Source organism: Falco cherrug, chromosome 1 (genome assembly GCF_023634085.1).
Source record: "Falco cherrug isolate bFalChe1 chromosome 1, bFalChe1.pri, whole genome shotgun sequence".
NCBI lineage: Eukaryota > Metazoa > Chordata > Aves > Falconiformes > Falconidae > Falco > Falco cherrug.
In genome coordinates, this window is record NC_073697.1 from 1,126,450 (window position 1) to 1,151,487 (window position 25,038).

General features: G+C 39.4%; 1 protein-coding gene across 19 annotated transcripts in view; it reads right to left on the minus strand.

The window, feature by feature from the left end:
• LDB2 (LIM domain binding 2) overlaps window positions 1–25,038 on the minus strand; it is a 220,156-nt gene that overhangs the window by 150,346 nt on the left and 44,772 nt on the right. Inside the window, exon 1 of one of the 19 annotated variants that reach the window (XM_055707217.1) lies at window positions 14,960–15,406. The exons of the other annotated variants lie outside the window; for them this stretch is intronic. Coding sequence (XP_055563192.1) covers window positions 14,960–15,076 — 117 coding nt within the window. The 5' untranslated portion in view covers window positions 15,077–15,406. Of the gene's footprint in view, window positions 1–14,959; window positions 15,407–25,038 lie in introns of those variants that run through there. 19 annotated transcript variants of the gene reach the window in all.

The window sequence follows — 25,038 nt, forward strand, 5'->3', positions numbered from 1 at the left end:
GCTGCATTTAAGTGCTTAATGATATAACTGTGGTTCTGGGTGTTCAGGTATAAGTCGAAGAAGTTGTAACAGCACGATGTAATTCCAGACAGTGCAGAGAAGGAAATGTTACAGTTCTTTACTGAAATTCTGGTAAGAAGCAACAGCAAAGCACAAAACTGAGTTCTTTGGTATGTGTTAAAAACAAAAGGAGTACTGTATCTTTTTTACATAAACAGTGCATATTCTTCAGTTAAAAAAAAAAAAACCACCTGTGGGAATTAACAAATAACTTCATAAAAGAGATAGTCACCTGCAAATTGTGTCCCTTAGAAGTTAATTCACATTTTTTACTCATCTCAGAAGCCCTACTCTTGTGATTTTTTTAAAGGATTACGCATAGCTAAAGTACATTTCAAGTTAATTCCTGTATACATTCGGTACTTATTAGAATTAGTAATCACAGCCATTTTTGTCAACTGGCAGCCATGCTATCCACAAATATATTATATTAAAAAATGTGGGTTTCAGAATCTAAACTCTATTTAAGAGAGAGAAGAAAAAAGGTAGCACAAAGGTATTTAGTTATTACATCCATATTTTAGATTCTATTTGGTCCAGTTTTCAACACTACAGCATAATTAGTATCATCCCTATCAGCCATTTGGGCCACTAATTAGCTGAAGTTGTCTGTCCTGGTGTTGGCTGGGATAGAGTTAATTTTCTTCCTAATAGCTGGTGCAGTGCTGTGTTTCAGATTTAGTGTGAGAATAATGTTGATAACACAGGGATGTTTTTATTTATTCCTAAGCAGTGCTTACCCTAAGTCAAGGAGTTTTCAGTCCCCACGCTCTGCCAGCGAGCAGGGGAAAGAGAAGCCGGGAGGAGCAGAGCCAGGACAGCTGACCCCAAGTAGCCAAAGGGATATTCCATACAGAGAATCAGGCCCAGTACATAAACTGGGGGGAACTGGCCAGGAGCAGCCGATCGCTGCTTGAGGACTGGCTGGGCATCAGTCAGTGGGCTGTCAGTACTGTGAACCACTTGGGGATTTTAGGTTTTATTTTTTTCTCTTTCTTTTTGCTGTCTTCCTTTTCATTACAATATTATTGTTGTTGTTGCATTTGTTATGATTATTATTATCAATATCAATATTTTATTCCAATTATTGAACTGTTCTTATCTCAACCCACAGGTTTTACCATCTTTACAGTTCTCCTCCCCATCCCACTGGGGGTGTGTGGGAGTGAGCAAGTGGATGGTGCTTAGTTCCTGCTTGGGTTTAAACCACGGCATTGTCAGATGCTTGGGTTTTTGAAAGTAATACAGCTACATTTACTACTTGTAGGTTTTGATATATAAACACATGCGCATTCAAACTTAATCAAACAATAAGGCTGAGCTTTTCAAAGTTAATTAAAATATGTATGCATTCATTTTCCATTAAATTCAGTGGAAATGAGGTGTTGGAATATTCTGTGCAAGGCTCCAAATCCCAGCATGGGTATGGAACTTGTTACATTTGCTGAATCAAAGCTGGAGGGTGACAACAGGGCTGGGATTCATTTCACCCGGAGACAGTTGTCTAAATTCATACGAGATAAAAAGCCTCCTGGAGATATCCGTCTCTTCACTGACTGTAGAGGGAGCCTAGAGAATAGTTCAGACTAGCCATGTAACTTTTACAGGGATAAAGGTAGGTAAGATAAATCCTATTGTACGTACCTAGCAAGAATTTAAAATTCTGGAAGAAAACTGGTTAAGGTTTTGGGAGCTTACATAGTGAAGGACAAACATAAGTGAAAAGCTGGGTGAAACAACCATATCTACTTTGTCTAGATTTTTACAGTCTTGGCAGGAGAACCTACAAATGATGTTCAAGTTTTTTGCTTGCAGCACTCAAAGATCTCCAGGCTGCCAGGTTCCTGCTGTTTCATATAAAAATCTCCGAGTGGCAGACAGAAGCTGGAGCACTGGTTAAAGATTTCTGCCAGTATGAAATGCTTTAAATGAAGAAGATGTGATTATTTGCCTGGCTTCCTAACTTCACTCCCCGGCTAACCATAGTTGCCAATAAAGTCCCTCGGGTCCTGTGTTTTATCTCACCCTGTATTCAGATACAAAATTCCTGTACAAAGTACAATTAAACTAGAGGCAGAATTCTTGATATGCACCTTCCTACATCCTCAGAAATCTGAAATATAAGGAAATCCCAAATCAAGACAACACATCAGATGTTGCCATTTCTCATGTATCATTCTGCTACCGTCAGATCACTCGGTCACTCCCTGTTTCTGTCATGTAGCGCTATCCTTCTCAAGGACATAACACTCACCAACAGGCATGTGACAGGTAAGGCTGATTAATGAAGGTACAACAATCAGGACTCCAGGTTGCCCCCACAAAGCGAGGATGGGTTTTGCTTAAGACGCTCATGGATTCTCAGTACACATCACGGTTTACAAGTTTTGATGGTGAGAAGCACAGGGTAGTGAACTTTTTAAACTGGCATTTACATTTATAAGTTAAAACTCTGATTCAAATGGAGATGTCTGAATCACCTGCTTATAATGAAAAAACTACTTAGAACCAAAACTTTTACTGTTATTGCTGCTACAGTATTTTATAGCAGTGGAACAGATCACTGGCAAGGGTGTTAAGGTTGCTGAATCAAAGGATATTTAATTCCAGTCCTGAAAGGCACTGAAAGAAAGAGAGATTGAAGCACACTTTGGGAAACCCAGAGGTTTTGATAACCGAATGTTTTTGTGTGTTTGTTTTAATTATTAACTTTAAATTTTCACTTCAAAAGAAATGGGAGAATTTATGCTTGCCAAGAAGGGCTCCCTTTCCAAACTTGGTCTGCACTGAGCAAAGTAAGTACAGCTTTCTTATAAATGGCATATCTTATCTTGTCAACCTCACTTAAAGTAAAAAAGCATCTTATTATTATCAGTAGTAATAAGAATGTAGTTTGGTGAACAATTCCTTTACAGAAGCCAGCTATTACATACTGTAACAAATTAAAACTCCAAAAGTCTATGCAGGTCCCCAGAGAAATGCTATTTAATAAAGCAAACACCGATATTGAATGTGACAGAATTCCATTTGCTACAGAATCCCATCCAACTGAGTTTGGCTGCAGCTGAAGCAATTAGAGAAAGCTGTGATTTAATGATTATGCTAAAACCCTAGACAAACAAAGCTCTCACCTACCAAGTGGCCACTTAGCTGTATCACTACCACCAAAATGTATAAAAATCCTTGTAGGATTTTATTTGCTGTCAGTCAACTAGTAGCAACATGAGCAATTATTTACTAAAAATGTCTACTTACTAGCTACCCTGCAGCTTAAAAATGAAAAATGTATAAATCTAAATTTAAACAAAGCAAGCAAGGCCAAGTGTGAACTACATATGTCAGGGAAATCACCCACTAAGGTCATCCTTGTAGCAGAGACCCAATATGATCTAGTCAAAAGATCATAACAGGTCAGTGTTTAATCCTTTTTTTTCTTTTTTAAAAAAATAATCTTTATGTTGTGTATGATAATCCACTGGAGCCTAACCTCTGGGTCCATAAACACCTAATGAAATTTTAAATGTCTTTTCATCACAGGAGTAGTGTCCTATGAACCATAGCCTATCACTTCAGACTGTGGACCTCTTAGATCAGCAGTAAAAGTGATTCATTTGAGATTTCTTACCTTCCAATAGATGGTATTTGGCCTTGTCTATTTTCTAATGCTTTCAAAATTTCTTCGTATGAAGTTGTAGGATGTAAAGCAATATAAACATTGACCATGTGCATGTGACAATCTGGAAAACTTGCTTACAGAAAGCTTGGGATTTTGCTTAGAAACTTTGGACTTCCTTGGTGTGTTCATGCCAGTTGACAAGCTCTATTGTGAAAACTAATGGTCTTTCTGATTTTTAACGTTAATATTGGTCTGAGAGCTGAGTGAGTGATACCTGGGACTGCTGATGTAGATTTTTAGCTTCATTGCCTTCCAGATGAAAGCATCTTCTGACAAAGAGCAAGCAAAGCCTTGGGAAAAGCAATTGCCTTCCCCCCCAACTTCTTTAAGGAACAGGATCTAGAGACATGGTGCATATCTATAGCCTAAACAAAAATACCAGTGTTGATACAGCCTTTTAAAACCATAAAGAAGATGAAGTCTGCAAGAAAACTCAAACACACAGAAAACTATTTTAAGAAGAAAAACATTTTTGCATAACATGGTGAATCATGCACAGAATTGCTGCAGAGGAGAGTGAAATAAAGCAGCTATGTATAGGAATGCACTTCTCGGGCAGCTCAGACCTATTTTCAAAGATCTAAATCCTCATGTCGTAACAAAAGCATATAGTGTGGGGCTTGGGGTTGGGTTTTTGGGTTTTTTGTTTGTTTGTTTGTTTGTTTGTTTTGCTACAGCTGTGCAGTTTTAGCTAAAATAAGCAATAAACGTGTTCAGAACCCTAATTTATTTGTTTATTTTTTTAAAGTACTATGTGATCCTCAAGAGTGCTGTAAACCCAGGATACCTACAGCTTCAGAGCTTTTCTAGAAGATGTGTGCCCAGACTACTAAAGAGCCTGAGAAGGCAGCAGTAGCCCTGACAAAGCCAAGAAGCTACATGGTCCCATTTCTAGGAATGTGCAACTGCTAGAGGAGCTGTTATCTGAGAGTGACCCAGAAAATCAGAAGAGATTCAGTGCTAATGTCTTCTTAGACATGGGAAAGCCTATGTCAAGCTCAGCCCAGAACATATGGATCCACACCAAGCAGCCTGGTTTCCACCAATGCAGCGACAACCACTGTGAGATGTTGATGTATTTCTATGTACTATGTTTAATCAGAGCCTACACAACTGATCATAGTTGGATCTCTCTCTAGGTCCTCAAATAACAATTATATCAAAATATCACAAATCCTCTCCTGAGCGCGCTGGGCTCAGGTACTGACTGTTCAAACATCTTAGTATTCTCCTTCTCCAAATCAGTTCCTCCACAGCCAGCTTTACTTTCACACCTGATTTCTGTATGCCACACTGAAGGATCACCTCTCTGCTCTAGAACAAATGACCTCTGTTCTTTTTTCTCCCTCTTGCTTTCTTAGTTTTACTTTCTGATTTGGAACAGTTTTTTTCTACAAACAGATGCACTGGTACAGACATGCATACACTCACTTTTTGTTAATATTCTCAGCTTCTGTTGTAGTGTCTCCTGGATCAGGTCATCTGCCTCTTAAAAGCATGGATTATGTTATCCCTGGTCTGAGGCACTCTAGAATGAACATCAACTTTTTATAACCTCCACAACACGTGAGGTCTGAAAGCCACAAGAGGCCCATCAGAAACTGCCAGGTCAGCCCAGAGCCCACCATGTATCTCACAGCATATCAGCAAGGACAAAGGAGTGTACTGAAGATCAAATATGCTTCGTATTAAGCAAGCAGCTCCTTGTTCAGACTCCTGTGAACGTTCTAGTTCAGTGAGGCTCAACATCTGGCAGGGGTCAGATCTGGGCTGACTTCCTTCAGACTTGATTCAACACTCTTCAGAACAGCTGGCAATTGCAGCCTTCACGTCCAAAAGCCTTGATGAACTCACAGAACAAGTACAGAATCAAAGCAGCTTCCCCCCGTCTCCCTGAAAATACTCATGCACCTTGTTCTGATGGGACCACAAGCAGGATTACGCTGTCAGTATTCTCCTCATCCCTCTGCCAATATCCCAAGCGCTCCCTAGTAGCAGCCAAGGAGGTCATACCAAACTGCCATGGGGAAATGGCCTAGAAACTGCAGAGATATGGAATGTTTCCAGTTGTATTATACAGTGTGCTACAGACACTCAATCCTATGGGTTGTCAGTTGATAAATGCCAACTGAACCCAGTAGTCAGGATGGGATGCGAAAACTAAAGTGCCCTCTGTGTTCTACAGGATGAGTCTCACAATGAAGTGTCGTAAGGAAATATCTAACCTATCGGACCATCAGCAGCAGTGCCTTGCAAACATAAAGGAGACATGATGTTCCACAATGCTCCTATGATAATAAGCACAGCAGTCAGGCAAAATAAATGTCTCCTAAGAAATGTAAGGTGAAAAGGTGGTACTGTAGGAAGCAACCATAGCTCTAAGAATTGATGTTTCCTACTTGAAAGAGTACACTCCTTTTTCATCCTTAGCAAATGTCAACATGCCAGGTGTACTTCTTAGAGTTAATGAAGTACTTTTGTACTTCCAAGGTGGCTATATGTTGCATTTTGAGGGAAAAAAACCCAAAAGTAACTAACCCATAGTAAAATAAAGAGAAGCAGGTATAAAATTTGTTCACTTTGACTACTGCTACCATAAGGAAACTACTATATGTTATGTTTTAATATAAAAACATTATGATCAAAATCATTCTGGATACCTTGCTGATTTACAGGGTCTGCCCCAGGTGAGATACAGCAGTGTCTGTTCTGCATGGTACAGCACTGGGAGCAAACAGACCTTGTAGCTTAACATTTGAAATTGTCAGTCTTCAGTACCTACTTTCTTGCTAAAATCTTAGAATAACTAGGTCCTCTATTCTTCTGCTGTAGGGTGTGCACTCTGTAGCTTGTCCTATCAAGAAATTAACTTGAAATGAAAGCTCTCAGGTCTTCTAGATCGATATTACAATGTACTACATAGATATTAAAGGTATTAAAAATATCTCGTTCTTTTTTTTAAGAGCAGGAGCCTATCCTGATGGTAGACATGGTTGCAGAGAAGCTTTAGTGTGACAAAATGCATTTAAATGTGAGCAAGGGAATAAAGGGAATTCCAAACCCTTTTTCTTCTTCAATAGGATGATATTTAAGCCAATTGCACGATCTTTCAGAGCCTGGCTTTGCTTTGGGTAGAAGCATTGAGGGGCTTGCTATTTTAATTGCATATGTTCATTCTCATGGCCATCAATATCAGATAACTGGAAGCTCACTTGGAGGCAGGGTGTTAAACAGAGTGCAAATTTCTCATTTGGAGCAGAAGAAACTGTGATCATCTTTGATATTATCTTTTCTCATTCAGCTTCTTTGATTTGAGTGTTGGTATCAAAAGAAAGTGACCTAAACGTATTAAAGACAACGCAAGTTTCACCATTCCCTGTTGCATATGACTTAAAAATTAATGGTTCATTAATATCCAAACAGATCTGCTCTGGGGAGACCTGATCAGAATTCAACACTAGATATCACAAGCATCAGAGAGCACTGCCAATGTGTTTTTAAAAAGGTCCAGAAGAAGCATGTCTTGTACATTATTTCTGCTGCCTTCACCACAAAAGCAGTATCTCTGCTTCAGTGACAGAATAAATACATGGAAATTTAATTTTTTTTTTCTCCAGTTCTCAAAGGGACAGCATTTTGCACCAATATAAGAAAAAATCAGCTTATTTTATCTAATTTATGACATACTACCCACTGGTAGGAAAAGAAAGATGGCAGCTCCCTTTCTTTCATGCTTTGATAGAAAGTCAACAGAGAAGTAATACAAACTGACAGGTTTTTATGACTGACCTCCTGATACCTACCGGTGCATAAACATGCAGTTGTTAAAACTTTCACTAGGGCCAGGGTTATCCCCTCTTGACTAGGAGTCTGCCAAGTCATAAATAAATAAGCTAAAAATAGAATTCCAAAATAATGTATTCTATTTAGTGAATTCTGCCACTAAAATGTCACGTCCCAGAAAATCTCCCAACAGGAAAGTTGAGATTTCACAATTTCATGTCTTTACTTTCCAGACGTCGCACAAAACTTGGTAAATAGGAAGGCCACCTATGTCTCTTCAGTAACGAGTGGTGTTCCTCAGGGGTCCTTATTGGGACCACCACTGTTTTGTACCTTCATCAGTGACACAGACAATGGGATTGAGTGCACAGCCAGCAAGTTTTCAGACAACAGCAAGCTGTGTGGTGCGCTTGACATGCCTGAAGGATGGGATGCCATTCAGAGGGACCTGGACATGTTTAAGAAGTGGGCCCATGGGAATTCTCTTGAGGTTGAACAAGGCCAAGTGCAAGGTCCTGCACCCGAGTCAAGGCAACCCCCGTATCAGTACAGGCGGGGGGATGAAGGGGTTGGGAGAAGCCCTGCAGAGAAGGACATGGGGGTACTGGTGAATGAAAAGCTGTACACGAGCTGGCAATGTGCACTCGCAGCTCAGAAAGCCAACTGTATCCTGGGCTGCATCAAAAGAAGTGTGGCCAGCAGGTCAAGGGAGGTGGTTCTGCCCCTCCGTTCTGCTCTGGTGGGACCTCACCTGCAGTGCTGTGTTCAGCTCTGGAGTCCTTATTACAGGAAAGACATGGACCTGTTGGAACAGGTCAAGAGGAGGGACACAAAAATTATCAAGAGATATGGAACACCTCTCTTATGAGGACAGACTAAGAGAGCTGGGATTCTCCGGCCTGGAGAAGAGAAGGCTCCAAGGAGACCTTATTGCAGCCTTTCAGTACTTAAAGGGGGCCTATAAGGCAGATGGGGACAGACATTCTAGTAAAGTCTGTTGTGACAGGACAAGGGGTAATGGTTTTAAACTAAAAGAAGGTAGATTCAGACTAGTTATAAGAATTTTTTTTTTTTTTTTTTTTTTTTTTTTTATGATGAGGGTGGTGAAATGCTGGAGCAGGTTGCCCAGAGAGGTTGTAGATGCCCCACTCCTGGATACACTCAAGATCAGGCTAGACCGGGCTCTGAGCAACCTGATCTAGTTGAAGAAGCCCCTGCTCATTGCAGCACAGTTGCACTAGATGACCTTTAAAGGTCCCTTCCAACCCAAACCATTCTATGATAGACATCCTGAAGGTGGTGGGCTTTGGGTGAGACTGATCCCAGCAGCTGGATGCAGAGTGAGCCACAACAACTCCCTTCCCATGTGAGCATTTCTGCTCCACTCTGCAGCCAAGCTCCTGTTAACAGGACTGCATTTTTTATTTTACTCAGGCTTTTTGATTAGCTTTAAATCACTTGATAAACATCACTTGAACCACACCCTCAAGAAATTATGGAGCTCTTTTGTATACAGTTATTGCTATATACTATTTAGAAATAAAAGTGGCTTTTGAACAGTAAATATTTTGGGAACAATTCTATCAAGGCAATGCCCATAAAATTCAGCCAAAGTATATCCCACTTCTCAAGCATCCATTTTAATACCTTGTCCTACCACTGCACTGCTGAATAATCCACAGGCAGGTGTTTGCAGTGTGACAGTCAATAGAAGTTGCAGCTGAATAATGTAAAAATCTTTTTGTAGGGAATTTTTCAGATTACAAATCTGATCTCAATTTGATTTGCTTATGTAGATTTCTGCAACCAAAGTTTAGTTCATATGCATGTTCGTGAACAATGAATTTAGGGGCAGGTTGCCAAGATGAATGCAATCATCAAAAGAAAAATCACTTTTTGATTAAATTAAATTCATTTCCAGCGGAGAGAGAGGTAGCTTATAAAAAATGAATTGCAGAATTAAAGAATAGAAAAAACAGCATGACAACCTACTATTGCTACTAGTTAGTCTGCCACACAATGAGATTCCTGTTTATTTAAAAAAACACTACTAGGAAATGATGAGTAAAGGTGACCAACCATAAAGCAGGAGCAACAAATCTGAGCAGAGATAGGAAAATTGTTACAAACAGTTCATGAACAATAAACAGTGAGCTATAACACTTACCTGAACAATGTCCAAAAGCAGTCAAAGATTTATGATCTGCTTTTGAACTTTTCATAAAAGAAAAACTTACAGATACGCTGTCTAGAAAGAACAGGAAGCCAGAACCAAAGAATGCCTTCAGCACCTAAACCAAAGTCAATTCAAGTCCATCCCTATCCATGTTTTTAATAAAAAAGCCTCCACAGTGCAATCTCTCCCTCTCTGAAAACACTGTCATGTCCACACTGAGAGATCCTAAATCAGATAAATTTTGGCTCCATCCTGCCCAAGACATCTCCTCCCCAGACAGCCGCAACATGGTTTGGCAAGTGCCAGTCAGCACGTAAGCACCCACAGGGCTGGGCCAGTATGGGTAAAGAGGAGAAAATTCCTACATGAGGTTGTGTATTTACCATGTATTTACCAAGAAGGCCCAAATTCAAGTCTCTCGGCGGCTTGCAGCGATTAAAAAACTGCCTTCTCTAGCACTCAGGCAAAGCTCTCGTTTCCAAAAGAGGCACTGTTTATCCCTTTTTAGCCACTCTTTTGAGGCTCTGTCACTGTTTTTAGAAGGGACGACAAACTTCCCTGTCCAAGAAGGGACCAAGCAAAAAGGAACTTTATGCTGGACCTATGGGAGTCAAGCAGCTCTGGGAGCCATGAATCTCATATTTCTGGAGACCAACAGCTTTTCATATGGGTCTCTAGTCACACCTGCATTAGCAAGCTGCAATAACAGCACAGCAGCTGGTGCTGATGGTCCAGTGCCCACGATGTATGGATTTGGGGGGGCAAGGGAGGAGGAAAGAAGGGTTTAATTTCAACAAGCTTGAGACTAATCTCACGGGCTGAATGCTGAGGCGCAATCAGAGACCTTAAGGTCCAGTTCACCCACACCAGGACTGCTTTGCAACAGGACCCAATATGCAGTAAGTGGAGACACTCGGATAATTTGCTTCAAAAGTGGTAATCCAAGTACAAACTAAAACACTAGCAGAGGTGAAGATGCAGCCCCTATTACCTTTTCCAGACACAATTAAGAGGAAAAATAGTGCTTATTTCTGCACCCATTTTTTGAGAAGAAAAGTTTAGGTTGCTGTCCTTAAGGATGTGGGTGGGCAGCTGTGACTGAGTGAATCACAGCTCTGGAGAGGTGCTGATCTTTCACAACAAAACAAACAAAAAATAAGCCCCCTTTCTGAAGACCACCCCATCATGAGCTTACTACTGAACTTAGCAAATGGCTTGTTTGAATCTCTGCTCTGAGGTGCCTGGCTTTCACTTTATGCTTTACATGGAATCAGCCTGTGGTTTTATTCCATTCTAGGGTCTAGGCACCTAGCTGTGAGTTGACTAAATATTACTTTTTTTCACTTAAGTTAATTAGTTAACTAATTAAGTTAATTAGCTTAACTTAAAACCGGTTAAGCTAATTAACCACTTAACTGGTTTTAGCTAGGCCACTCTGCACATAAGAAATAATCACCAAAATAAGAAACCCATGAGCTTTTAATTATGCACGGAGCGATACTCCAACGATACTGCACACCCAGCTTGGAAGAGAGATCTGGGGCTATATTCGGAGGGCAAGCACACTAAAGCAAACCCCACTGACTTCAGAGAATCCCTTCACTTTCCGTGACAGAATCAGTGTGACAGAAATCAAAATTTGGCACTTAGGGCAAATTTAAGCCTGACATGGCTCTGGAATGCTTGACAGGTGCTGCCTGTAAGAGGGTCTTCCTCTTTGTGCCTTCCAGGGGAAGAGCGAGGAAACCTCTCTGATGGCTTAGCTTTAGGAGTCTCTTTGCCAAGTACCTGCCATGTGCCTAAAGACATTAGAGAAACATGGTTACATTTATTATCATGAGACCAGTTGGCTGTGTTAGAATATCTGAAACAAACCCCACGTTTTTTAATGGCCTGGTTGTTTTTTTGCAGAAAGCTGAATCTCGGTATATAAGCTGTCATATCAGATTCTATTTTATTCTTTTATTTTTACAAAGTATTGCATAAACAGGAACAGCTGGTGTTGATTTATAAACACCAGAGTTCTTCTGAGAGTTTAGATATTATTTTGCCAACATTTCAGCCTAATCATTTGCAAGCAATTGTTCTGTACCATAGTGGACAGCAGTTCTCCTGCTGCCTGGAGACAAAGATTTTTTTCTACTAATAATACAAACAACGTAATTCTGAATTACACTTAGAAGAAGGATCTTATGTACATAGATCGGTATCTGCATATCAGATATGCATACATCTGTCCACATAACTGTGTGTGAATGTCTTCTTTCATCCTGAATTTCTTCTTAGAAAATGCCACAACATTCACTTCTCCAATCTCTGGTAAAATTATTGTAGCCTGTTGTAAGTAGCCAGGCAAAGGCCTTGGTCCCTGTGAGAACCTGAATGTTTATTTGCCTGCCTGTGTACCTTGAAGTAAGGTGTGAAAATGCAACGAGTTTTTCAGCTTAATGTTTAACCACCTTAAATGGGGGACACTTTTTCCCCTGTTTTATTTACAGTACAGTTGCCAAGTTCTGGAACAAATACTCTCCAGACAACAGTCTCTTCCCCTATGTTATCCTTGTTCGTTCCCATTACAGAGCCATGCTGAGCACTGAAGCAAGCAGGAATCACCTGATCAGATACCATGTGATCAGTTACTTAGAGAATTTATTATGAGCTAAAAGATGTCCATTAAAGTTTCATAAGCAAATTGAATTCCTGCATCTCCAAGTGGTGGCACTGAAGTTTGTTATGAAAGTCAGGCAGTTTTTATCTTACTCTAAGTTGAATAAAAGAAAACCAAGGCTTGGTTAATAAATCATTAAAAGATAGCAAATAAAGGCTAGAAATAACTGGTGAGCTTTCACAAAAGAGTAAACCTACCAGCCCATCTCCCAAGGACCTGAAATGTTAGGTAGTCTTGTAGGACTTTGAAAGAAGATGGATAACAAGATGAAAAAGTTTACCAGGCATGAAGAGTCACGTTGCCTAGCTGATCTGAATGCTAGGATTTGTGGGAGGCTTGAAATACTAAACAACAATAAAACAGCAGAGGGTATTGATGAATGCAAAGTAATGCATATGAGGGAAAACAATCCTAATTAGATCTAAACCACAATGGACCCTAGCTATTATCACTCGGCACAAAAATCTCGGAATCATTATGGATAATTCCATGGAAATGTTGGTTTAATGATATGTAGTGATAAAAAAGGCCAACCGCATGCTTTCAGCTCAGAAAAAAAGGTAACTGGGGATGGGTACAATAGAGGTTTGCAAGTCATAAAAGTTCTGGACTTTCTTGTCTGCAATTAGGGAATGATTATTCAGGCTAATAAACATCACTGTAATAAATTAATTAAAAAAAATCTGGGGACACCTAATAAAATTAGCTTACAGTTTTAAACGCAGTAAGAGGAAGTAATTTTTCATACAATGCACAAGCTGCAGAACTCATTGCTGCCGGGCTTCATAGAAGTCACAAGCATAAACAAATTTTAAAACATATTAGGTGTATTAGCAGAGGCAGAATGCATTGGTAATTCCTGAACACAGTACTCCAGGTGCAACCTCCCATTTGGGATGAGCTGATGTATCAGTAAAAGTATTTGGTCCTTTCCCAGCTTTGCTCACTTACTTTCCCAAACCATTTGCTGCTGGTGGCACATCAGTGGACGTCTGACCCCTCTTCCCCACAAATCTTTTCTTCTGCACAGGCTGATGCCAACGGCCTGATCTTTTGTGTAGGAAATACAAAATCCTGTAACTCCCTTTGGCTTCCAGTTTCATATCAGTGTCTCACCCCCAATTAACTGTTTCTCTGTTCATATCCCTTTCCCCCTTCCTTTCCCCCATTACTTCCTAATGGCACTAACCAGCGATAGCACTATTTCTTTCCTCAGCTAATTCCACTCTCCTACCTGCCTTCATTAAACTTTCTCAAAGATTTGTAACTTCACCCAATATGATGCCTTTCATAAAAATTTTGTAAGACAAAGATCACCTTCCTGCCAAATTTCAGATCCTTATTCCAAAACAATAGGATGGGGGACAGAGGGAGAGAGGGGAAGCTACAGCTATTCAGAGCAACATTTGCCAGGATTTTTCAGTGTGGTCAAAACAAATATATTTTCCCCTTGCCTAATGCCTGGAAATGTTTGAATCATTTTTGCTGTAATTTTCCAAAACAGATTCAACTAAGAAGAAAACCAGCATGGAAAGCTTTGCCCCACAGAGATGCCAAATGGTTAAAGTCTGGCAAAGTTATCAGCAACTGCAAACAGAGAGTTAACATGGAGAAGGTTAGACAATCTTAGTAAAACCTTATCTGTTACACCACTAAAGAGCACAAAACATAGTATAAAACGTGATTACTGAGGTTTCTGATATAATTAAAGCATAGCCACCTGTGATAGATTTTGGCAATCATTTCACTGCACATTATTTTAAGAGTGCATTATTTTATTTTGCAAGATGTCATGAAATTTAAAAAATCCTTTTTGCCATGGGCCAAAAGGACTCTTAAAACTAGAAGTAATGAGAACATCAGCCCTGGCAATGACTGCAACAAATACAATTTTCTTTGTTTGCAAGTATCCACAATTTATTTTTTTTTATTTAATGGCTGTGTTATGATTGATTTTCAAAAATGGGAAAACAGCCATGTTTAAAATATGCCTCACTAACTGTAAGAGACAGTTTTAAATGCAGTTAAGTGAAAGGATTCGCAGCTACAATGGAGGCTTGAGGCAGTAATTTACCGCACTGAGCACAGCGAAGCCTGGCTTCACCTCCCTGGCGACGAACACCGAGCACCAGCTTTCAGCCTTGGGTGCCAGGCTGCCTGCATCGCTCAGCACTGGCCCTGCGCAGGCGACCAGGTCCCGGGGATGACAGCTGCAAGGCGATGTACAAAGTCCCTCCTTTTTCTCCAGCCTGTCACACATCACTATCAAGAGATGCTGTACTTGAATAGCCAAAAGAATAACAGATAGATTTGCATATGTGACTTCAGAGTTTCCTGGCTTTTCCATGCTTAAATAAGTAGTGGTCCATTAAGGTTGATCTTTATTAATTATATTTAAGGAGATAAGTACACTCCCAAGCTCACTAATAATGGCCAAGCTCTTAGTTCCCTGGAGAGTGGTTCAAGTGTCTCCTTTATGGCTCTGTAGGCCAGAAAAGCTTTATTTTTCACAGACCACAAGGACTTGACTGAGCTCACCTGTTTCCTTTCTGTAGGTAAACAGAAACCGTTTCCAGAGATGAGAAAGGCTACTTACCAGTTTACAAGATCTGACCGTTAATGAATCTGGTGGTTTTAATCCAGAATTCTGCCAGATCTTCTCCACATCAGGAACTGTGATGTACCTCCCTGTATTTATGGCACAGGGATCCATCCTTTCAGTCGAGCACAACTTCTCTGCCACTAGCCTAAAGGTAAAGCCAAGCTGTGTGCCATGTGCTTTTCCTCCTAATAAAAGCTTCTAAAAGAAAGTCTGCAATAAACTTCATTGAATTTTATAGAGATAAAATATTCAAATCTCCAGGGGCTCACTCCAACTGAACTAATACAGGGGTGATTGGGGCTGTCCTAAGAGGGCACTGCAGAGAACTGGTCTATGGTTTGCATTTGAAACGAGAAGTTACTCTGTGGGATGAACAAATTGCTCTGAAACACCGGTGACGAAAACACTGCTCGGAGGAAACCCCATCTCCCGCCCAACAGTTTACAGTCCTCAGTTTTCCCTACGAATCAGTCAATATACTAACCTTTAAAAATAGCATGGACTGTGAATTTTTTGTCAAGTAGCTTCAGTATTTTCTGCTGAAAAGAATTTTAAGCTCAAATACAGCAGAGCCGTTCTCAGCTGGGTTTGACTCCTTTCACCAGCCGTCTGTACCACCAGCACTATATCCCATTTGAAGAATCTTTTTTTCTCAGATTGAGGACAGAGAATTCCAGTTGGCTGCTCACAGGAAGAGTCTGTTGGGCAGGTAATCAGGGATTGTAATCGGGGATCTTATTTCTTTTTTTTCTTTTTTTTTTTTTTTTTGTTTTTTGTTCCCCTTTTTTAAACTGATCAAATATCATACAGAGAATCATGGTGAAACAATAAACATGGGAGTCTAGAATAGCATTTTTGCAGAGACAAGTTTCAGGGTAGAATAACGCTTTAATTTTTTCCAGGCTTCCCACAGTACTGCTGGCAAGCTTTGAAAGCTGTAGAAGAGCAAGCAAATGGATTCCAAATCTCTATCATGGGCCAGATTGTCTTTAGCCCTGCATGGGACTGCAAGGAGCAAGCGCAAGGGGAGAGAAAACAAAGAACCTCCTCCTGTGTCGAGGTATAAAACAGCAGGGAAACATGAGCACTGCCTCATGCAAAGATGAATCATGACATCAGTTTCTCCCAAAAAGGGCTGGGAAGAGTTTAGAAGTGATTGGCAGTTGTCCCTCCTTGGCACCGGCCATCAGAGCTGTTCAAACACAAGGAAACATCTTTGCAAAAGACCGCTGCATTTCACCTGCCAAATTTCTTTACGACTCCTGGGAGGACCTCAGCCAAAATGCATGCTGAGACATCTTTACAAGCAAGCCTTCCTCTTCCAACCTGTCTCCAGCACAGGCCCTGGTCTCAGAGTGGAGAAGGAATGTCTGAATCCCAGGAATTCAGAAATTTGTGGAGACAAACACATATAATGGGCAGACTGACTACACAGCCTAGGCTTCCACAAGATTCTTGGTGGTGGGTTTTTCAAAAAATTTGTTCTGTTCACGATCCTAAAAGCCGAGGAAATATTATTTCTAGAAGAAAAAAGCTTTGAGTATTTTAGCACCCTACCATCATATACATGGAAATAAGTAAAATATTCCATCATCCCCACTGTACAAGGCACAAATGGAAAAATGGGTGGCTTAGTTTTGTCACACAACAGCTGGAGGTGAAACCAAAATGTGCTTGCTGCTTCCCCATCTAACAGACTGTGGTATGCTTTCACGCCTTATCATTAATTCAGTTAAATATCTAAGCAGTGTTGTCAGACTTCAGCCTTCAGGTATCTCTGCTAGTGGATTTACAAACTCTCTAAAGCAATTGATACGGTCTTTCTACTGAAATATAACCTCTTCTTGCCAAAACACTGATACTTATTTAACACACATGCTACATCACTGTTCATGTAAAACACTTTAACAACTAAAGAAAGAAAGTATGTCAGATTGGAGGGCAGGAATAAAAACATCTCCCTGACTAATAAACAAATCCCTGCCTCTGAAATCCTGTCTTGCTCCTTGCCATTTGTTTGTTCTAACTTCTAACTTTGCTCCTAACCCAAACTGTCAACTATGGAGATAATAATTTGCTGAAGAGACCTCATGGTTGTGCAGCAATATTTACTAAAGGTTTTTTTTTTTTCATGGATTTCTGCCACTGCACCTCCTCTGCAGCAAAATCTGATCAAGATAGGTGCAATCAGCAGGCTGACAAAATTTCTGTCTGTGTTTGAGAACAGCAAACAGCACTCTATGTAATAATTTATCAATCTAGTCATACGACAATGGTCTCTTTTTTAACTATGCTGCCAGAAGACCCCTTTATTTTCAGCAGCATTACAAATTATCAGTATTTTTACTAGTGTACTTTTTGAAGCTACGGGACTCATTCTTTAAAAATAAACACATTGGAAATCAGTTGATCAGACTTCAATGAAGACATACACAAAATGCTTCAAGTAGTAGAAATTATCCTTTTGCAACCATCAATTAAAACCTGCAATTCACTCTCTTAAGTGATATTAGCATTAAAAATTGCTAAAGCATCAAAATGGTAACACAATGTTACCCTGTACAGCTTAGTTCACAAGCTTTTGACTGGTGTTGATGTATTGTCACTTTTAAAAGTTCTCCTCATACAACACAGGTGCATAGGGTGCACAGCAGTCTCTAACAAAAACACCACCAGGCAATCTTCCTCTCTCAGCTGGGCAGAGCTTCACCCGTATATACCAGCTGTGGGTACTTCCAGAGAAACGGCAAAATTATTATATGATAAAAAGTTAATGCAGACTTTACAATTTTAAAGTAAGATGCATTCATGATCCTTTGCAAAAAAATAAACAAGTAGCTTTGGTGAGACAGAACTGTTGACAGTTTTGAACTGAGGTCTCTAAATGAATACTCCTTTCTTTCCCTCACACTGGCCCCTGGTGTGTTTTATGTGACAATATTTAATAGACCCCATCAGCTCACAAGGCTCAGAATTGGTTGCCTTTACTGAATAGGCTGGGAAAGCTGCCTCAACAAATCTGTTCACGCTTAAGGTCTTGTTGCTGCCAACTGACGTGCTTGAAACTCCTGCCTTTCCATCCTCTGCTGTTAGTTTAACTGCACATTCACAGCAGAAAGGGCAAAAGATATACTCTGCAACTATGCCAAAGTGAAAAGCAAGACCACTCTTATGCCCAAAATTCAACCCTGCTGGTGCAGAACCAGTATCTTATTTTCCCTGGCTCAAGAATTTTGAAACAAACAAAAAAACCCAAAAGAACAGTCAAGAATTTAATCAGTCCTCTGGAGTCTGAGGCTTGTGAGAGCTCATGTACTTAGAGAGTTACCTTCTATTAGCTATAATAAATACATTGCGGGGGGGGGGGGGGGTGTGGAAAAAATAAAACGACAGTAGATGCAAGGCTGACACTGGGGCAAAACTGATGAAACTGCTGGAGGATTCTGTCCTTATATAAAGACCCTGTCATGCTGCCAAGGTCAGCTGAAGCTTGGGTTATCTGTTGCCCGAGGCTAGTCTACCTTGTTTTTCATTCAGGGATCATTGTTCTTCAGTTGTTTTTGTGGATTTTACTCCACCCTTTTCTTCATGCTTTGCTCCTTTTTCAGCTTGCCATCCCTACAGCACATACCAGAAGCACATCCTGCTTGTTCACTGAGAAATCCAGACTACTCTAATGGGAAAGAGTAGCTATAAGTAAAAACGGTTTTCCCCTTTAAAGGAGAGGAAGAGAGACAGAGAGAAGGTATTTAACAAATACTTCGTGAAAAGTGAAAAATTCACGAATTAGTTTTAAGGATAGTTCACATATCTAAACTGGGGAGGGGATGCCACCTAAATATCTTTATCAGCATAAACAAAGTAGTTAAACAATACACAGTTTTCTCTGTATTTTACTGCCTTTGAATACATTACATTTATCAGTACTTCAAAAATTCATCAGAGGGAACAACATAAAGGAGAAATGATGGAGAGATGAAGAAAACAAAGGGGAGAAAGAAAGGCAGATAGCATAGTGTATAACATATCATATACATAGAAGAATAATTGAGATTTTAGGGTGAAGGTTTTAGGTAAGATTTTTATAGTAAAATGTTGTATAGCATGGGGCAGGGGGAGAAAGACCAGAGAGACCAGAATCTCCCACCACAAGTGTTCCACTTATCTTTTGCATCAGTTCATTTAAAGCCATCCCAAGGTATGCCAAAGCTCTATTATTCCTTTCTTCAGTATCTGTAGAAAATTTTACAGGAAGCATTTGCACTGAGTTGTAACACACAATACATTCAGCTTTCACAGGAAAAATTATATGAAAGGGGCAGAATCAAACCCTACCATTAGCAACGCCAGCTCCCATTGACTGAAGTGGGAGTTGGATTTGCTTCTATCAAAGCTGACTTTGAGAGGTACTCCCAAAGAGCCATGTAATAGGCTTCCTTATCCTTTCCTCTCTGTGAGGTCTGAGATGTTTTTTAAGCTGCTCCACGGCTTACACGCCCCTGAACGCAAGATACAGAACTAATTAAATGTTTTGCCTAGTCTGGAATTCAAACTGTTAATTTGTTGTGCAAGAAAGGGGGAAAAGAGTTTAATGTAAAAAGAAAAACAATTAATGTTATTAATGTAGCTATTATTTTCTGTTTGAGTTTTGTTTCAGATATGACTCTGTATTTTAGGAAGATTTCTTTTTTTCCATTGGTCCTCAAGGGGTTTTTTCATCCTTCAGGCCACTTAGAATTTGCTGGTAAAACAAGTAACTATAGAACTCCAAGATAAAACTACTGCACACATTTGGAGGAAAGTGTGCATCACTGTAAAAATAGAAATAATCTGTTACTTAGACGTGAAAGATAACCAACCACTGGAAGCCTAAGGAGCCTAGATTTTTAAAAGATTACTGGACACTTGAAATCAGATGGGATCAGTTCAAAGTTCCTCAAGTGTTAAATAAGAACCAGCTGAAAAAAAGGTCTACTCTGCCTAAATTGTATACTTTTCCATTATACGTACATGTTTTAAATATATTTTTGTCATGCAATAAGGTTTGTATAGCAGAATAAGTACACATCACAGCTTTTGGTGATGGCCCTTATGTTGTAGAAAAAATAGCTCTGTGAAAAGAAAACACCTGGCAACTTTTTATCAGCAGAAGAAACTTCTTTTTCTTTGAGAAAAAAAAAAAAAAGCCTCATTCTGTGTGCATACAGAAAGTTCATATGCTTTCTCAAAAAAAAAAAAAAAATCAGTAAAAGCTTTGAAAAGCACTTTCCAAACAGTGAACCTCATCAGAAATGGTTTTATGTCCCTTGTATGGGATTTACAACATTCTTTGAGTGAACAGCATTAATCAAGGTCACTATTTGATACAAGATCTGTCCCTACACTGTGTCTGTAACACAGCTTTGGGAAAAGATCTTTAAACCTCTGTAGAAAAGACTACATGGAAATAGCTGATAAACTGGTATTGATTTTCACATATCGCCCTTGTCAAAAGGATTTATTGATGTGTCAATACATGTTGAGGCAAGGATCATAGCATGATAGCTTTAAAGGATTTATGGTGAATCTATAGGCTTTAATACACTCTGTGGTAAATAACTAACAAGTACTGTGTATATTGATTCTTGTCATGTGGTCAATGGAATCTTTAGCCCCCTAATTGTTAGTATTGATGAACAGTTCATGATCTAAATGAGCAGCAGGACATCTTTTCTAACCAGCAATGCTCCAAACAGGCTTTTCTTCACCATTTACCCCCCCAGGAACAATGGTTACTCGCAGAAGTATGTGTCAGGACTCTGACTTAGTACCTTTAGGCAGAGCCTGTATAGACTCTTAGTGTTCATATCCCTGTCCTCTACTCTGCAGTGGTTCCACACACTTTTAAACATCTTTAACTCAATTTTAAACAGTCACAGAACAGTTAATTGTGGCTGCAACTTCCAACGGGATTATTCCACATTAGGACCTCCAAATGGGCATCTTATTCCAAACCCAGACACCTGCCTGTACTATTAGAGGTTTGCTATTTTCAACTTTTAAAGAATTCAACATCTAGATACATATGGGTACATAGATCAGAGTTCAATTTGATGTCTTCAAAGAATTTCAGGGGAAAAGTATTATGGGTTTGTATAGGTGTGTGCTCATTCTTGCCAGCTGAATGTCTCAGCCATGACTTCTAATTTTATTACCTACAAACAAAGAGATAAACAATTAAATAGTTGTAAAAAGATTTATCAAATTTACTGCTAGTGTAAAATCAATACCCAAACCTAATATAGCTGGTTAATTAATTATTAGTTAAACAATAAGTAAAATTTCCATTCATACTTATGCAGAACTAGGTAAACACAGCGTGTGTATGCAGAGCATTATCGATTCATTCCATTAGCCTTGCATTGTACACAGAGTAATAAATACAGTTTACAGTGGTTTTGAATGTCTATCAGATACCCCAGAGACCCAGTAGCCTGGCTCTCAGCATCTTAGACACATGAAAAAAAAAAAAAGTCTCACCAAAAAACCCAACATCCCCCAAAACCAACAAGAAAGCAAGCCCTAAAACTTGAAAACTGGTCTTCAGTACGCCCCTTTCTCCTCAAAGTTTGGAAAAAAAAAAAAAGATTATAACATTAAGCTTATCAGAGTTGGATTAATATGGGCCAAAGACAGAAGAATAAATCAAAAACTGAAGATCCCTAAGAGTAAAAGGAGGGGTTTCCCTTTTACATGTTTATGCACACCAATCTGTAGGAGGAAAGCTAGGGATGGCATTTCAACCTTAAGTTTAAATACCGACAGATCATGCTGGACATTTAACATTACCTTCTTTGTTTGTTTTTAATTTGAAGCTTGAATTGCCTTTGTGTGTTTCTACAGAAATGTTTGCAAACTCCTTTGAAAAACTGCTTTTGCCTAGGCACTGCTACCCTTGCCTTCAGTTTGCTGCGCTTTCCGAATAGGGCAATTTGTGGCTTGGAGTGAGTGAACTTTTGAGGGGACAGCAGTAAACCAGCCCCGGTATCTAGCCTGCTTTAAGGAGAGCTGGCTTGAGATGGCACTTCTCTTCACACCAGACCTATACCAGCCAGGCAGCAGCTTAATAACTAGAGAAAAACCCAACAACTTTCTAAGTAAATATTTATCTGTTCAAAGCATGGTGCCAACTTGGTACTCATACATACATTGAATATATGGTTAGAGAAACTGTTTCTAGCACACAGCAACAAATGTTAAATTAAGTATTTTTTAGCAAAATGCTTTAAAATTAAATCTATAAAAGTATTTAGTCTTTGGGCTTTCTTGAGAACTTGAGCCAGTCTGTTACTGAGCTCCCTTGGATATTTTATTCCCAATAACTTTTGAGTAAAAAGATGCAATTGCAGCACACAGTTTACTGAAAATACAAGTCAAGGGAAACATACGCAGACATTTTCTCCTGACGCAATTACAAACTTCAACAAACTTTCTGATCATGATTAATAATAGCAACACTAAGGTATGCTTTTTACTTTATGTATATTCCTAAAGCCCATTTATTTAGCAGATCATCACAGCTCTCCTGCACAGCGATCCTTTCCTCAAAAAGAAACTTCATTATAGGCTAGCTACTGGCCTCATTTTTTATCCTTATAAATTCTTACCATTACATTATAAAATTATCTTTTTGCTACATTCAGGTCATCTGTCTTAGAAGCAGTGGATATGAATCTAGCATACAGCCTGACTATCTTGTATCTAGGGTAACAATATAAGCAGAAGGGCAGCAAAGTTCTTAAATCTTCCCAGTATCCTTTTATACCACACACACAAACCTACTGAGCACTGGTTTAGATCTGAATAAATAAATTTTTAACCTGTTCAGTCAAATTGTATTATTTAATTCTTATAATACCTTAATTAAGATCCTGCAATCCTTCTCACGTCATAACGCATGATGAGTAAAATAGAAAGTTATTAATAAAATACACCATGAAGGGTAATATAACTAATAGGTTCTGTTTTGCGTGGTTAGAAGGCTGACTAATTATTGGTATTGTTCTTTACAACCTCCTGATGAGATTAATAATAAAATACCACATGGGACTTCATCATCTACTGCTCAATTCAATATTTAGCTGGCAATTTAGCTTCATCTGAATATCATTTTCAGCAGGTCCTTAGACCTCCAAATGTTACAACTAAACAACACAGGCACCAGTTGCAGGCAGTGTTGTGTATCCTATGCAAGAAACAAGAAAGGGACTAGTTCAAAGTGCAGAAAAGGAGGTACAGAGCAAGGAGGAAAGGATCCTGCATCAAAGATGTGACACCCAAGCATTTAAAAAACAGAAAAAAAACCCCCCAGTTCTTGTAAGTTACTTGACAGGCAGAACTATAGTCAGTGAAATCAGAATGATATAGGACTTTTTCCTGAGATTTCTACCATTGTATCACCATTGTGCACAGTGCCCTCCAAAAAACCCCACATTTTTTTAAAAAGCATAAACTAAATAACAGGGAAGTTGCAACAAGTGATACTTAAAAGCAATGCAAAAGAAAAAATTCTAAATAAGAAAGATTTGGAAGCTCTTTGATACCTGAATTCTCTGTTAATTGTGACTTTTCACTCTTTGAAGTTATTTTCTTCTTCATCTCATTCCACTCCACCAGAGCAACTATGGTGCAAAATACCAAAAGGGTGGCTAAAAGGTGATGATTAGTGGTATAATGCTGATCACGGGTAGCAAGGTTTGGAAAACAGTTTTAAACCTGGCAGGTAATTAATATGCCTGCTGCAATCCAGGCCAGAGCCAGCAGATCCCAAGGCAACCTCAGAAGGATGGGTGTATCCACCCCTGTCTTACACTTCTCCAGTTTCATTACTGTTCTGTAAATTTTAATGTGCAGAGCTGTAAAATATTTTAAAGAATGGGAAAAGGATTGAACTGAGAATATCTTGATAAAATGTGGTTGGCAATGGTGCCTATGGTGTTTGCTGGGGACATCGTCCAGACTGATCAGAGAAAAGGCAATGAAGCTCCACCATGAGCTATTTTATGTTTCAGTAACTATCAGCACTGCCACTAAAGGCTGATCTGCAAGTGTCTCCTGTGTCCAATTATCACTATCCATTTTGGTAAATGACAAGCTATCAGGACAAATCTGTCTTCCAGACTCCTTCGGGGTATTTAAACATAGCACATTTCCCTGCTACAAGCTAAATCTGTGGACATAAGCACTATAAATGCAGTTTACCGAACTTATGGTAAGACTGCCTTTCATCTTTTGAAGAAACCAAAAAACCTTATTATGGTTTGAGTACAGTTCATATATATATGTTATACAGAGATTGTTTGATCCTTCTATACCACATCAGGTCACAGAATGAAAGCAGGACTTCAGAAGAATCAGGTGAATCCAGCCACTTTCAAAGTGATTGTAATATGCAGCAGTAAATGGGATTCTACCTAAATACAATTCATCCCCCTGCAAATCAGCCCAATGTTATAACCAGGTCTCTTCAAACTACACTATGTGACAGAGTGCAACTACTTTTTGCTGGCACAACTTGGGACCAGCTTCACGCTAGTTTCTTCAGACAGGTCTGTGAAGGATTTCATAGATCTCATAGAGGAGAAACAGCAATTTCCCAAAGAATCCAAAAATCTGGATGCTTTCCTCTGGGAATTCTATCTCCACCGGAGAGAGGGGCTTTTCCTCTACAGGACCAGAGACCTTCTCTCTTCCTCCACTCCTATTCTTACCTGGGAGAAGAGCAAAATGATAATGTAAGATTTACCTCCTTAAATACTTCCCTGCTGATGACAAATGTCTGGTTTTAAATATTCCCAATATTATAATTTCAATTTTTTCTCCCATGCTTTTAACAACTTTTAACTGTAACCTGTAAAGCATTCATGATTAGAGGTACCCTTAAAGATGCATGTGAAATTCAAATGTGTAATTCATTTTACTCCAGTCACTGGAACACACTGCCCTGTGGTGGCTGGCAGGAGCTGCAGGAGCACCCTCACCGCTGCTTTCTGCTTTCTGGGGCCAAGGAGGGAATTTCTTTCTATACAAACCTG